A 16,510-nucleotide genomic window follows, 5' to 3' on the forward strand; every position below is an offset into this window, starting at 1 on the left:
CATCCCTTTTACACATTCGAAGGGTATAAATATGTTTTTTACTCCAATGAGAAAGTGTAAATTCGGGGCTGTAGTTGTGGATCCTAGCATTTTATGTTGATTTTTTTTATTTTTTCTCTTTTCTCGGGTGGGATCCTGCATGCAAAGGATGTAAAAATAGATGTAAATATATATTTTATTTTACATCCCCATGATAGTGATGTATATTTACATTCATTTACATCTCTCCATTAAAAACGATTCTAATAACTCAGGATGTATATTTAACATATACTCTATATACACCTCCCCACTATGGATGCTCTTGGCCTCTGAAATTATAAATTTGTCCTCAGTAAGTTAACTGACCCACACGGCCAAAGTATGACACGTGGAAATGAATATATGCGACGCATGGCAGTTCTTGGATGGATGTGTCACATGGCTGTGGCCTGTCCTCCGAGCATCCAACCAATCAGCTTCCTGTCATGTGCTTGTCTTTTGAGCAATGATTGTGCGGCACGTAGTCACGCCATTTTTTTTTATATGGGATTTTTTTTAAATGGTCGGACAGGATTCCTTGCTTTTTAATCTCCCACCGTTGCCTAAGTAATTTTTATTGAATTTTTTCACATCTGAAAATTTGAAGAAAAACGTTACATTTACCCCTGTGCCTCCTCTCTCTCTCATCTTGCAACGTGAATTGATGATGGAACTGTGTCTATGCAAAATATCAACTAAATTATAGTCTCAGAAATATGATGAAATAAAGAAGAACTAAATATTTTGATTAACAGTACTTAATCAAATGATTACCAATTTGATTGATGTTACTGCATAAATAAGTTTGAAGATTGAGAACGAGTGCAAAGAAAATAATAAGATATTCAAGTTAAAGTGTAGATAGCTAAAAGAGGAGTTTCAAATTCGCTAATCTTTTTATATTTGTCTCCGTACCGTACCCTTGGTATCAAATTCGTCCACTACTTAGTGTTTTGCTAAATTTTGGTCCCCATGTGTCCCAACTGCCCCAACCCAACCCTGGGGTGTTGTGCGCCCCATGATTCCAACACTTGCGAGCTCCATTACGCTAATATATTATATGCATCCTCCTGTATGTGTTTTCTGAAACTCTCTGCTTTTTACGATATATGACTGTTGAGTAAGTTTAAGCGTTATATGGCCCCCCGTACGTTGATTTCAGCTGTCAAATATATACATAAAAGCTTGGGACCTGCCAATGCACAATGCACAATGCACAATGATGATAGATTGATAGTTGTTGTCTACTATCATTAACACATGCTACGCACATGATGCTCTAACTCAATATTTTATTTCCTGTCCTCCAAGTTATTGCTTCTAATTATCAAGAATATACCTGCATTTTCTAGCTAGCCCCATCTCATTCTCCAGAGTCTCTGGATTATAGATGTGTCGGTTATTCGAAATTTCGGGAACAATTTACGTTTTCCCGAGGCCCAAGTAAAAGCTTCATACTAATGCTTTTTCTGTTTGACAGTTTCCTATGCATGCTTCATTGATCCACACTAGGTTTGGTGACAATTCAAAGCACACACACCACAAGATAGCATCACAGCAGTGCAGCTTCTGCAAAAGCATGCCCAAGATTGTCTCGCACCTTTTCAATTCATGGAGGCAATGTCAATGTGTTGATCCAAGAATAAGTTTCTCTTAAAATTACGTAATTCTAGAGAAATGATCAACCAAATCCTTACATACCTACCTCAAGTTGTCAAAATTCAGTTCCACTCCACAATTAGAGGGATTTTATAAAAAATTCCAGAGACCCGAGCAAATTACAGAATAAGCGACTCTATAGTCATCAAGTCTGATTACTAAAACTACTCATGCAGTTCGCTCGGTTCCTCACTGTCGGTACCTGCCTTACAGCACAGGAGTAGCTGCTGGCTCAGCTTACTTGTTGTTGGTGGGTGCCATAAACAGGATAGGCTCCATATGCAGCCGCGGCCGCAGCATACATGCTTGGGTCATGATGTGGTGGCAGAGCATAACCATAACCGTCATAAACTGGTCCTCCATAGTAAGCTCCGGCCCATTGGTTGCCAAAATCCGTTCTAAACTGCTGAAAATCAAAACCAAGGAAAACAAAGTGGTGAGAAAAAAGAAAAAGAGGAAACTAGTGGCAGATAATATTAATAAAATGAGTGGCATCCAAGGTTATTGACGAATATTGGATAATGTCTCCTAAGCAATAACTGAACTGCAGGAGTTCTCACTTTTCAATTGTGTTATTGTAGAAGACGATCATATAATAACAGTGAAACATGTATAGACTACCCTAGCAAGGATTGATAAAAGATATGTCCAAGCTAATGGCATGGCAGGGGCTTTATAATTGTACTTCATAAAAAACAACCAAACATAACAAAGGTGGGTTCTGTTTTGGGGATGGTATTTATCAAAAGAGAGAGAAACAATGCCTGCTTATTTGCTGGATTGCGGCCCCATGAAAGTCTGACTGTTTGCTTGCCAATTACTGTGCCATTCAGTTTCGGCAATGCCTCCTCAGCGTTATTTCTGTTACATGAGATCAAAAGGATCATGTGCCAACTCGTTGTCAAATAAAAAGTATACCACCACTAATGTTGCAGAGCAATATCATGACCAACTGTTTACCTGTTTGCAAATTGTACAAAACCACATCCTTTTCCAACAGGTATTTTAACAGAGACTATCTCTCCATACTGAGAGAAGGGCTGCCTGAGATCTTCATCGGTAACATTAGGATCAAGCCCTCCAACAAATATCTATAATTGACACACAAGTCAGCCAAGGGGAGAAAGAAAGATAGTCTCCATTACTTAAAACTATGAGAATAAAAGACTCACTGTTGTGTTTGTAGAATCTCCATCAGATTGGAACCCTTGGGTTGGTGTACCATTTGAAACATACCCCCCTGTACAAACAGAACCAAAATATAATCAGATAAAAGAGTATAATATTCAAGCCATGGTTATGCAAAGATTGCCTCTTTCACAATATAAAATCATAGTTTGGACATGCAACAATCTACCAGGGTGGTGGACAAATACATCACAAAGGGCAAGAAAATTACGAATAGCTTATCAAAAGAAGAAGGTTGATGACTATAACTATTCCAGAAAGATATCATTTTAATGTGCAATACATGGGAAAACAGGCTGGTACTTACCAAAATGAACAATGTTAGGAGATAAACAGCTTGGCTGCTCATTGCCATAACAGAAGTAAAACTACAGCACCCAGATGCTCTTATAAAGCCTTACAATACATACACAAAATTTGAAGTAACAAAGTTCAACTTCAAATATACAAGGCAAGCACAGCCAAATACCTTCTTATCAAAAACTAGAACTACACACCTTCTTATCAAAAAGTAGAATTAAATACCTTGTGAAGAGTACTGTTGCTGATATCCAGATGATTTCCTAGGAGTTGCAGCCCCAATGCGCATAGGTCTGCTCGAACAATAAACACCATTCATTTCAGTCATAGCCTGTGACCTTTCATTCTCATCTCCAAACCTCACAAAACCATAACCCTTTGAACGGCCAGTATTGGCATCAAAGACAACTTTTGCAGCTTTAACAGACGGATATTTACTAGAAAAAGTTTCGTGCAATAAACTATCTGTAACATCTGCAGCTAAATCTCCTACAAAAATGGAAAGATCAGGAGCATTATCTGAACGCTTATCGCCCGTGCTAAATGTTGCCCAGTTCAGACGGAAGGGTTGTTCTGTGTTGGGCATTAAAATGCCAGTATAGGTCTGTAGAACTTTCTCAGCTGTTGCATGTGAAAAAAATTCTACAAATCCATAGCCCTCTGATAAAAGAGTCTGCTTATTCCGAATAACCTTGATGGAGGCAATCTACATGACATAAGAATTGTGTTACCGAAAAAAGGCAAAGTAAAAAAAATAGTGGGTAATTTTTTTTTCAAGAAATCAGTTTAACTGGGAAATAAAAGACAGTTTGTTTTCAAAAAAATATATTCCAGCTGAGAACAGTTTTAGTCTTCAATTAATTGGAAGAGATGTGACGAATTAAAATTTTACAAGCTTCATAAAGAAAGTAGAAGGGGAAAAAGAATAAAGAAAGTAATAAAGAAATAAATATAGTCTTTCCTACGGGGCAAAAAAACATAACTTTTCCTAAATATACCTTCTGTCAGAACCAGGTCTTATGAAGGTCGATGCATGTATTTGATTAGAAAATATAACAGAAGATTGAAGTGAGCAGAACCAAAGTTCTTGCCCGTTCTATTTTATTGAAATAGCCAGATGAAGCTCCAAGCACCCACAAGTTGACCAACATATACACTCAAAATATAAAGCTTTTTACTTTTGGGATTAAATTCAACGACTTCCTCTACATTTTTAGTAAACTAGTAAGGTCCCAGCCGGATATTCTACTATTATAGTAATACAGATTCATGGTCATGATTTACCTTCACATCTAAAAGACTTCCAGAGCTCGCGTATTTCATAATTGCCTCAAAACACCCAAATGAGAAAGGGCCCAGACATATAATGTTCTTGCACATTCTCATACAAAATGAGCCACCAAAAGGGAAAAAAAACACTTCCAATAGCATACAATTATAACCATGCCTTCTTCTTTTCAGTAACGAGTTACTCTCAAAAGTCAAAACTGCATATCCTCTTTAGTCCTTCACTAATTGTGTTCAGCTTAACACTTGCATTCATTCACAAAAGGCTACACCTTTAACATTTTGTCATGTATACCAAATATAGTTCAGATAAATATTCCAACCCATAAAACCCAACACACACAAAACGAAAATTATTTGAAAAAAAGAAACACTATACAAACAACATCAGAAAAACCCAACCTTCAAACATCGAAATGCTTACAACCCAATTAAGCAGAAACCTCAAAGCTTTCAACTTTCAATCCAAATGCCAACTTTCTCCAATAAAACAAAATAAAAGTTTCATCTTTTAAACTTATACCCACGTTATCAGTCAAAAAATCCATATATAGACACATGAAAATCGTGTACAAGAAATATATATAGACGTGTACATGTACATATAAATATGCACAGAGAGAGAGAGAGAAGAGATTGGACCTCGCCAGTGGAAGCGAAGCAGGTGTGGAGATAATTCTCGTCCATCCAATGGTGTAAATCACCGACCCAGATGGTCTTATTCTCGCCGCTAGATCCCAACTGCTGCTGCTGCTGAAGGTGTTGTACGTGCTGCTGCTGCTGCTGGTACTGGTGGTACGCCATGTAGTGCTGAGGTGGCGGCGGAGGAGGCGTCGCGTAATGCTGAGGCGGCATCATCTGGTGCTGCATTACCATAGCCGCCGCCGGGTACTGCATCGCCATCCACTGCTGCGGCTGCGGCTGCGGCGGCGGCGCCTGAGTCTGCGCCGCTTGCTGCTGCTGCTGCGGCCGTTGATTACTCTGCTCCTGCTGCGGCACCGACGAATCAGAACCGTTCGATTGCATCGTCACAAACACTCTCTCTCCCTCCCTTAAAACGACGCAGTTTCGACTTAAAAGAAAGTTAGATTCAATGAATCCGAGAACGACTTCTGGAGTTGCAGAGAGAGAGAGAGAGAGAGAGTTTTTCCGAATCTGGAGTTTTGAGAGAGAGAGAGAGAGTGAGAGGGAGAGGGAGAGAAGAGGGGCTTTGGACTGCGGGGGGAGAGGGAGGATTTATTTTGAGGATGACGGATTCATGGGTTGGCTTCGTAAAACGCGGTTGTTTTGTAAGCCGTTGGATCAGACGGTGAGGGTCTGCTCTCCACCGTTGGATTTGTCACACAACTAATATAGATATGAGATATGCATCGAGACTCAGTTGTGGTTTTGTACTCTGTTTTTGTTGATCCGCCGCCAGCTGCACTTGCTTTCGGTTTTGCCCTCCTACAAAAAATATTCCTTTTTAAATTTAATTTGCTTCTGTTTTTTATTTTCCCTTTTTTTTATAAATATATTTTCTTTGGGCTTTGGATTTGCCTTTTGGATTCTCCTTCATTCAACTTACCTTAAACGTCGAATTCACCGCGTGACGTCATCATCTGTTCTTTAATTCAGTGAAGATTTATTGCGGTAAAAATAATCTTGATTTTTACCAATATGGATAAGTACGGGTCAGGGAACCCAGAAGGAGATCTTTGATCCCCAAACAAAAGTTTGGCTCTTTTTGTGGAAAGTTTTGTTGGATGGAACAGAATTTCAGAGGTTACCTTTTTTGTTGTTGCGTGTGTGTTTTTTTTGGGCACTGAATATAACAGAAGGGGAAAAAAAAAATAGAATTAGATTTATAAAGAGAAAATGCTAGCCTGAATCAACAACTATGAGAATATTAATTCGTGTAATTAATTTTTTCTTAAATATTAATTCGGTGAATATGTTATTTGTCCTCATCAACTCCTATATTCTTTATCTTAAGGAGTGATATAAATGATTAAAAAGCAATATAAAGGTATTTGTTGGATTAGAGAGAGGAGTTGCGCTAAATCTCAAACACTCGAATGACATGTTTACTTGGAATGAATGAGTGAAACATACGAGAGAGAATAATGAATATGTAATCAACTATTAACTCATAATCAATCTTATTTTTAGGTTATTCCGGGCATTAGATTATGGGTTTAATGTTGGAGCCACATGCTTTAAGGAAAAGTATAATCGATTTTCAATACACATTTTAAGTAAATAAACATGTTGTAAAAGTCAAAGTATGTATGGTCAACTTTATAGGTAACATAATAATTATCTTAGTTCAAGCATTTATGTGGAGCAATTATTGTGTACATCTGGCACATGGCAGCTCCAAGGCTTAGGGTAGTTTGGGCCTTGGTGTTGGGTGAGGTAAGGGCTGGGTGGGCTCTGGGTGTGGGCTATGCCTAAATTGTGATGAAATTGATGATTGAACCATGATTTGGAATATAAATTTATAATAAACGTAATTTTATATTCTTATGAGTGGAACAAATAACTCATAATTTTATATTCTCCTGTGTAAACTAATAGTATTTTATTTATTTTTTATACAAAAGATATTTTTATTTTATTTAATCTAAATTACAAATAAGGGATTTAAACTCAAATGCAGAGTTAGAATTACATCTGCTCTAATCAATTTAACTAAGCTCGAATAGTTTCTTTTTATTATATTAAAAAAAGAAAGGAAACGTGAGGAGTTTTGTTTTGTGTTTTTTTCACTCTTCTTTTAAGTAATAAGAAAAATGAGAAAATCACATTGCTCGTGTAAAAGCCGGCTTGGGAGGCAATGACCTCCTTCACATAGGCAATCAATGATAAAAATTCATATTAAAACTAGAACCCCGAAAAGTACTATATATAGGAGAATAAAATTTAACTTAATTTATTTAAAGAAATTAACACCCACATGAGATTTATAACATTCACATTTAATATAGAGTGGTGATTTCCCCACTCCTTTTTCTCCATTTATGTTTGGATTGTTTGTATTTTTGTAAATCATCATAATTTTAACTACTTTTTTTAAGCCATATGAGTTTTAACCTATGATTTTATTGAACTGAAAAAACTTAGGCATCACTTATTTTGGTGTTGAATATTGAATCTAAATCATTGCCCTTAATATATCTAGTAGGTAGTAGGTACAGTATTCACAATGAAAAGGGGTTTTTAAAATGTTGTCTTTGAAAGTGATGCTCTCGAGGAACATAACATCCACATGAGATTTATACCATTCACATTTAACATATCCAATAGGTACAGTATTCGCGATGGAAAAGGGTTTTTAAAATGTTGTCTTTGAAAGTGATGCTCTCCAATAACATAATATTGACATGAGATTTATAACATTGGCATTTAACATATCCAGTAGGTACAATATTCGCGATGGAAATGGATTTTTAAAATGTTGTCTTTGAAAGTGATGCTCTCGAGGAACATAACATCCACATTAGATTAATAACATTCACATTTAACATATCCAATAGGTACAGTATTCGTGATGGAAAGGGGTTTTTAAAATGTTGTCTTTGAAAGTGATGCTCTCCAGATCGTTACAGCACTTTGAAGTAACTCCATAGATAGGTTTGTCATTGGACCAGTGGTGGAGGATACCAAGAGCTTGCCGACATAGGTCACTAGATAAGGTTTTACCTATATTCGTCGTACTGCCAATGGTGTGGATTATCGTTTAGCGCATTTTGCCTTGCATATCGAGAGTTCTCTATACTGGTTCGAGGAACCTCATGATTTTATTTCTGATGTACTGTACGAGGATCGTAATTCGTGATTAAGGAATTTCCTTTGCTCTTGATACGAGTTCAAACTTATTGTATTAACTTTTTCACATCAATGATATTCTATCGCTTATCATAAAATACAAACATATCCAGTAGGTCAGTTACCACCACTAGGACTGTGGCCTAGTCTTGTGGGTCGGAAGGCATCTTCTTCTTTCACTGCAACAGTTGTGTAACTTGATTTTGAGGGCAAAGCAAGCGTTGCGTCATCTGGTTTTTTGGTTTTGGATGACAAAATTATCTTGTGTGTTTCATTTGGGTAAGCTGTGTTCAACGTTAACGATCTTGCTTCAGTTTAAGAAATGATGTCATAAGAGAAGATCAATGCAAGAAGAAACATATTTGCCCAGATTAGCTTGGGCTTGGCCATGGCCATAATGAGGACAAAATTTTGAGGGTTTAGAAAGCTGAGAGAGAGTGAGATGAGAGGGTAGAGGTGTGGCTAGAATAGAATGTGATGCAGGGTATTTGTAGTGTTTACTTGACTTACTGAACCCGATAACCATGGATTAATTCTTTAAGTTGTAGAAATTATGAGCAAATTTATCACTAATATATACTTAACATTTATGATTAAATATATTGTTGACTTCCTTTTTTTTTAATCGGTCATAAAATCACTCAAGAAGAAGTTTATTCCCTCGCCACTAATACTATTAGAAAAATTCATAGGCTCATTTAAGAGGATGTTAGCTTTTTAATACTCTCTCTTTTTTTCCCTTTTTTTCTTTGAGAATTTTTCCTATTGAGAGAGAAGATAATATGCTAAATTCACACACACTACACGAATGCTAAGATTCGAATCAAGAATCTTGCATAAAGAGTATTTACTCCAAACTACTACACTGGCGGGCCTTTGCTACTCTCTGTGTAGTGGTCCTTTGCTACTCTCTCCTTTTTAAGAATTCAGGAAGGAGTTTACCAGAAAATAGGCTGAAAACGCTTCAGAATTTTAGATTTGGCATTCATGCAGCAGTTCGTTGATTTCATATAGTGTTCCAGAATTATTTTCTTTTTTGGGTAAATAAAACAAGTCTGTGTTTATGGTATCGTGGACCTCTACTGGCCCACATATGGTAAGCCCACAAAGAGCCCATGGTTATGTCTTTTTTTTTTTTTCCGAAAAGCCCATTATGTATATAGGTTTCTCCCTCGGTCTGGCTCAAACTCTCTCACATGGAAATGTAACTAATTGAATTTAACTTAACCAATGGGAAAAGAAAATCCAACTTTATTATGAACTGACATGAGGTCCATTACACAGATATCAATTACCAACACCAGGAATGTGGCCTGGTGATGTGGGTCGAAAGGCATCTTCTTCTTCTTTAATGCTATAAACCAATCTGGGTGGAGCAGGCTCATTGCCTAAGTTTACAACAACATTGCCAATATGGTTAGGAGGACTGTTGATTTTTCTGAGTGGTTTTATAGGCTCTGAGTTCACATAGGCCTCTTCGCTCTTCAATGATCTTTCTTCAGAATGACTCCATAAGAGAAAATCAGTGCAACAAGAAGAAGCATAAGCTTGGCCATGGTCATTAGGGTTCGAAAGTTGAGAGAGGGGTGAAGGGAGGTGATGATCAAGATGTGTCTGCACTGAATGTAATCTAGGTATTTATAGAGTTTAGCCAAGGAGGTTGTTTATGACCGTTATTGAATGTAATATGTAAATATGGAAGGTATCCTCAAAACACATAAAATATGGTAAGACATCCACATGCAAATATATATCCAAAAGAATTATTACTAATTCCAAATTTACAAAATGCAGCCGAGGGTGGGTTTAAAAACCCCATTTGTTTTGAGGAGGAGTTTGTCTCCTCAATTTTAACGAGTCAAGTTTTTTTATTTTTAAAAATTATTTGGACCACATTTAATAATCACTTATTTAGAGTCTTGTCTTTATTAGAGATGCGGCGGTCTAAATAGAAATGTTACTTTGATCTCATTTCTGTAACATAGGCAAAGGAAGAAGAGAAAGATTGCGCTTGTCATATATGTTTGCCAAAATTTGTTCTCCAAATAATTTTTGGTAGTGCTCCGTTTATTCATGAATAGGCTCCACTAACTCAATGATGATTAACAATATATATGGCGGCCCATTTGTAAAAGATTTTCATTTTCATCCTTGTGTTTTACAAACTTAAGCTTATATAAATGCTCAAAAAATCATAGAAAATAGTTTGCATTGATACAAAGTATGTCAACTTCGATCCTCAAAATTAAGTAACACGCATATGCATGGGAAATAAAATCAAACTTTATTAACTAACTGATACAATCGGTTACATATCCAAAATTACACAAAGGAAAGCAATTACATAACATAAGAATTATAAGATACTCACCTGAACCAAATTATTCATGCATATATAATACAAACAGTTCATGATAATCATTAACTTAACCGAACCATAATTAAATAATTAAATAATTAATTTACTGGTTTGGCCCTACTCAGGTCCACCAGAATGGCCGGCGTTATGGCCAGCGCCAGGACTGTGCCCTGGTGTTGTGGGTCGATAATTATCGTCAGGAACACTCTCGTAGGTTAGCGTTGGTGGCGCAGAGCCTGCAGCCACTTCATTTTCTAACACCTTGCGGTGTAATATTGCCTGGTTTGTAAGATATGTTCTCATCAGCCTTTCTTCAGTTGAAATGATCCCATAAGAGAAAATTAACACAAGAAGAAAAACACTGGGGCACATAAGCTTGCCATTGGCCATATTGATCAGGTTCTGAAAGCTGGGGAGACTAGAGCTAAGCTTGAAAAACTCAGAAAGACAAATGAGACAGAAGAGGAGAGAAGTGATGTGTTTGTGTGTTGTGGCTTCAGCTGAATGCAGTGGAGGGTTTATATAGAGTTTTGGATGGGGGAGAGTAGTTGGCGTAATGAAGTGAATAACTTGAAAATATATAGAAAATTACATATAATTAAACGCGAAAATGATTATGTTCCCCAAAGATTCGCTTTGGAGAATCTAACATAATCTTTCACTCCTTCATTTGCATGCCCCATGCATAACCCACATGTATGTTAAACTGGGTAGTAATTAAGCTTTCCTCTAGGAAGTAAATTTATCTGATGCTTGAGCAAATTAAGGAAGAAATTTAAATGGTGCGAAATATCCAGATCCACTAGCCGGGGGTTTGATGAGACGTTTCTGGTATGAAACCAACATTTGACTTATACATACTTAGTGCTTGTTGGAAGCTGGGGTTTTGCCCCTTGCAAATCTAATTTTTGCTGCTCAAACCCAACTTGCGTCCGCAGCTTGGAGAGCGAGTAGCTAGCTACCAACAGTCTTATTAGAGTAGTAGAGCAGGCACATTGTGTGTCTGACATGTACGTACATAAACTTTTCTAATTGTAATTCCAATAATTTATTTTAGCATATGTATCTGAGAATGATTTTTCAATGAGGAATAATGACTTCTTACGTGTAAATAGCTAAGCTGTGTGCGAAAGTTAGAGGGTGTATTCAATTGAGATTTTAATGGATTTGTTTTAAAGCTTAAAAGTACAACGGTATTCAATTAGGATTTTTAAGTAATCAATAAAAGTCTTGTGGTATTCAATTAGGATTTTTAAATAATCAATATAAGTCCAGTTATATTTAATTAGGACTTTTAAAAGATGAGAAAAAGTACCGTGCTATTCAAAAACTTATTGATTTCAATGTATTTCATTAAATGGTGTATTGTGTGAGACTTTTGAGTGTGTGATATAAATACCAAATCACATAACAAATCCCACCCTCTTATGCCTGATTCTCATATATGTTGTCATACTTCTTCTTTTTTCCCACTATTTTTTCATGCTTTCTATTGTACAAAAAAAGAGAGACAATAAAGAAACATTAACAAGAGAGAAGATATTGCCTCTTTTGAAGTTAATTAGCATTTTCCAATGGCTCTTCTTTCCTTGTAGACAAGCTTATTTGGAGCAAATTTATCGTTTCGATACTTTTTTCAGAATCTCCTACTCTTTGGGGATGAAAATATCAAAGGTACAGATGTTAAGTAGTCATCAGATAACATTAATTTTTCAAAATCTAAACTCATGAACTGTTTCAAAATCTAAACCAATGAAACAAACAGTTGTCGAAATGATTTTTTCAAGAACAATTGGTGTAAAGGCATAATTACTTGGGTGACACTCTAGACCCTTCACATATATTCGTGATGATTTTCTATTTACATTCTTGATTCAGCTCTGACTTGCTCTCATGCCACAATCATGAATGATGTTGGATGATAAAGTTCAAGTTTGTATAAAAATATAAGTAAAATCATGTAATTGCAATCTATTCAAATCATAAGTAAAATTCTAAGTGAATTAAAATCATATAATTGCAAATCCGATGAAAATTCATTACATTAAAATCATGTAATTACAATCTATTAAAATCTCATTTGAATACATCGGGTGTGCTGGCTAGCTATCATGATAAGAATCAGACTAGGATATGGTGTGGGGGGCTAGCCAAGGCTAAGCTCCTTTTGACTGAATCTTTAATATTCCACGAGTACACTTGAAACTGTGCCGTACGTAATGCCAATTCCTTTTTAAGTTGAGCACTTAAGCTGGCCATGATTAATTTCTCTCTCGCCAACTCCAAGCCCTCCAAGTAGCCCTAATACGAGATCACCATGTATCTGATATAAATTTTGCTCGGGTGGGAAACAACTTGACGCATGAAAAGCCACTTGAAATAAAATATAGGAATTAAATGGAGGTGTAAACGTCATTCCAATCATGGTTTTCCAAAACAAAAAATGGTGATCAATAATTAATTAGTGTACCAAATGAATATAATTAAACTAATTAAGATTTGGTCTACCTTAATCAAAGATCTTGAGAGGCATTACTTAAAGTGCTCGTCTGCAAGTGATCGATCTTCTTCGCCATGTGCGCAGTGCGCACTAACTTTGCCAGAAAAAAACTATAGTTTTTGCTAGGAAAAGAAAGGTCTGCAAGCTTTCAAACCCCACAAACACATCCACACCAGCCGCTTATAGCGTATCTGGGATTATAAACTAGTATTCAAATCAAACTTCTAAAGATCCGTTCTACTTTGAGCTCAGTACTGTAACACCATTACATAGTGTTATCAATTCATTCATATTATAATATGTATCAACGATTTATTTTGTATCTTAATACGTAAATTAAAAACACTGTGTGACGTTCAGACTCAAAATATTTTCGAACCGGAATTAACCTCACTAAAATCCCTAGGACTAAAAGGGTTCTTGAAAATGAAAGGATTGGTTCCTAAAGTCGTGGAAGTCCCACCATCCAATATGCATTGGACCCTAGAAAATGGAGGAAGCTGTCGGTTCCTTAGCACTGTGATCGATCGATTAAGTACTTCTTCTCCCTGAAATGGGCGATGGGGAATTCAGCAAATCAGCCAACTAGACCTTTTGTTGCAACTTGAAGAGAAAGCATTACAAGAGCTGTCAAATCTTAGCCGTTGAAAACAACACACAAAAATGTAACTGAGATAAGGAATCTTTTGGATTGAAAAGCAAGCACTACAAGGGAGCTATGAGATTCCGTTTTCTTTGACTGAGCTGCTGCTAGCTTTTTCGTTTTTGTTTATATATCTATATATATAAAGCAAAAGGTAGAGAATGGTAAAACATTCAAAATATCAGAAAATGCTATTTGTTAATGCAAACATTAAGAATTGAAATTATTAATTAAATGAGAATAATATGGTAAATTTATACTTTTTCATATTAAAAAAATTAAAAGAAAAATCAGATAATGAATCCTATTTTTATGGAACACAATTACCCATTATCTTTTTTAATTCTAAAAATAAAATAAAAACTAAAAGATAAAACCAATTAGCACATGTGTGAGCATGTGCCAAGGGGCTAGTCTATATACATAAAGCAAAATGCAGAGAATAGTGAAACATTCAAAATACCATAAAATACTTTTGGTTAATTCAAACATTAAGAATTGAAATTATTAATTAAGTGAGGATAATATGGTAAATTCATATTTTTTCATATTAAAAAAATTAAAATTAAAAATAAAATCAGATAATAGGTCCTACTTTATGGAACATAACTAGCCATGTTATATTTTCTTAATTCTAAAAATAAAATAAAAAATAAAAAATAAAACCCACATGTGCCAAGGGGCTAGTATATCTATATATATAAAACAAAAGACAAAGAATGGTGAAATATTCAAAATACCAGAAAATGTCCTTGGTTAATTCAAACACTAAGAATTGAAATTATTAATTAAATGAGAATAATATGATAAATTCACATTTTTCATATTAACAAAATTTAAATTAAAAACAAAATAAGATAATAGGTTATACTTTTATGGAACATAACTATCTATGTTATCTTTTCTTAATTCTAAAAATAAAATAAAAATAAAAAATAAAACCAACGCATGTGCCAAGGGGCTAGTATATATAAAGCAAAAAACATAAGAATGATGAAACATTCAAAATACTAAAAAATGCCATTGGTTAATCCAAACATTAAGAATTAAAATTATTAATTAAATGAGAATAATATGGTAAATTCACACTTTTTCATATATTAAAAAAATTAAAATTAAAAGAAAAAACAGATAACGAATCCTATTTTTATGGAACACGACTACCTATTATCTTTTTTAATTCTAAAATAATTTTTTTTTAAAAAAAAAGTTTAATTTTCTTACCTTTGATGTAAACCTTCTTAAGCGCGGAAACGCATGCGGAGAGGCAAATATAATATTATGTTAACTTCATCAAATTTATTCATTAAATTTGTTGATATGTTGGTGCACATCTATATAAAGTAAAATCTATGAGTGATCCGTCAACTCTGTCTCCAAGTGTATCATTCTGTTTTCAATTTCTTTTAAAAAAAGGTTTGTGAATGTCAAACTTCACTATATTTATATACAAAAACATTATAAAACTTATAATATTACCTACTTGATACCTTTTTTTTGTTTTATTTTATTTTTTAATTCTTGAGAATATTATATTACTAATAAGATATGGTTTTCATTAAACCTGAGTGTTAGATTAAATCTTAAACTTAGTACTTTGACTTTACATCTAGCTCACCAACTTTCCTTATATTCCACTACCGCATTCTGATATATTTTATGTATAATATTTTTAGGTATTATATGAAAAGATAAGAAAAAGAAACCAGAGAGAGCAACTCAAAAGGTAGGAAGGTGCCATTGGTTCAGTTGGCAAGGTGTGAGTTGTGGGTTGAGTAGAAAATGTCTTGTGTAATTCCATATCGGGGGCAAGGGGGATAATGATCCCTTGCATCAGTTCAACCAACTATAGGTCGCAGATTTGCCCTTGTCTTGGGTAGTCTCTCCCTCCCTTAAACTTTTTTTTCACAAAAAAAGGTTGAAGGTGAGAACCTTGTCATGTTATTTTTTAAAGATTTGTTTTTACTGTTGTATCCTTTAACTAAACTATTTTCTTTTGCCAATGAAATCTAGCATAGTGAGAAGAACCTTGATTTACAGACTAGTGGTCTCAGGTTCGAATCTCCACGACACCTTATTATTGTGTGTGCAAAAAACCACCTCTCCCAATATCGCTTGTATAAAAAAAAAAATCTGTTTTCTTTTAAAATTGTAGATAGTAAAGCAATGTTACCATGATGGTGAAAACACTGTTTCATTTTGGGCCCAAATAAGAAACAATGAAACATTGTCATATGGATTGGCAACACACACGTGACGGTGTTACCGTTTCACTCAGATTTTTTTGCATGACCTCAATGTTTAGTACATCAACATAGAAATGCTAATCAATGCTAGTCTCTTGAGGCTTTATACCATGCATGCACTAAAAATATTAAATTAGTATGCAAATCTTTTTTTAAGATTACACTATTGCCCATACTTTTCATATTTGGGTTTCAGATAAGTTTTTTTGGCTATCTATTGTACTCTTTTACTTTATTGCATTTATTATTAGAGGATAATTTCTCTCATTTGTTTTATTTTTAAATATTTATGTCTTGTTGGCCCAAATTGGGCTTTTAATTTGAATATTCCAAATAGGCCCAAACTTTCTCCAAAAAATACAATAAGCCCAAGCCCACTTATCATTACGTCAGTCAAACGCAACGGTTAACGACTCTGAAATGAAATTAAATGAGGGGCACGAGGAAAATGAGGAAAAACCAAGACAGAAGCAACCTACCGAAGAAAGCAAGCCACA

The 16,510-nt window shown here is 35.1% G+C and overlaps 1 protein-coding gene across 2 annotated transcripts; it reads right to left on the minus strand.

The window, feature by feature from the left end:
* Positions 1 to 1,652: 1,652 nt before the first annotated feature.
* On the minus strand, positions 1,653 to 5,943 carry LOC103320286 (polyadenylate-binding protein RBP47-like). Of its 2 annotated transcripts, none has more exons than XM_008221949.3 (6): positions 5,098 to 5,943; positions 3,394 to 3,874; positions 2,853 to 2,920; positions 2,641 to 2,771; positions 2,445 to 2,541; positions 1,653 to 2,083 (listed from the first exon to the last, which is right to left on the minus strand). In XM_008221949.3, exons 1-6 carry the CDS (start codon positions 5,479 to 5,481, stop codon positions 1,913 to 1,915), a joined length of 1,332 nt encoding a protein of 443 aa, XP_008220171.2. In that variant the 5' UTR covers positions 5,482 to 5,943; the 3' UTR covers positions 1,653 to 1,912. The 2 variants fall into 2 exon arrangements, with proteins under 2 accessions (XP_008220171.2, XP_008220170.2); XM_008221948.3 differs by having other exon boundaries at positions 1,653 to 2,086; positions 5,098 to 5,933.
* Positions 5,944 to 16,510: the final 10,567 nt, after the last annotated feature.

Source organism: Prunus mume, linkage group LG2, assembly GCF_029339155.1.
Source record: "Prunus mume cultivar Tortuosa linkage group LG2, ASM2933915v1, whole genome shotgun sequence".
Taxonomy (NCBI): domain Eukaryota; kingdom Viridiplantae; phylum Streptophyta; class Magnoliopsida; order Rosales; family Rosaceae; genus Prunus; species Prunus mume.

Excerpts from the sequence above, each read along its gene's own strand:
- LOC103320286 (XM_008221948.3), bottom strand. The coding sequence starts at position 5,481 with ATGCAATCGAACGGTTCTGATTCGTCGGTGCCGCAGCAGGAGCAGAGT. Across the intron at positions 2,772-2,852 it reads GAGATTCTACAAACACAACA|ATATTTGTTGGAGGGCTTGA; the intron begins GTGAGTCTTTTA and ends TGTCAATTATAG. Across the intron at positions 2,542-2,640 it reads TTTGTACAATTTGCAAACAG|AAATAACGCTGAGGAGGCAT; the intron begins GTAAACAGTTGG and ends CTCATGTAACAG.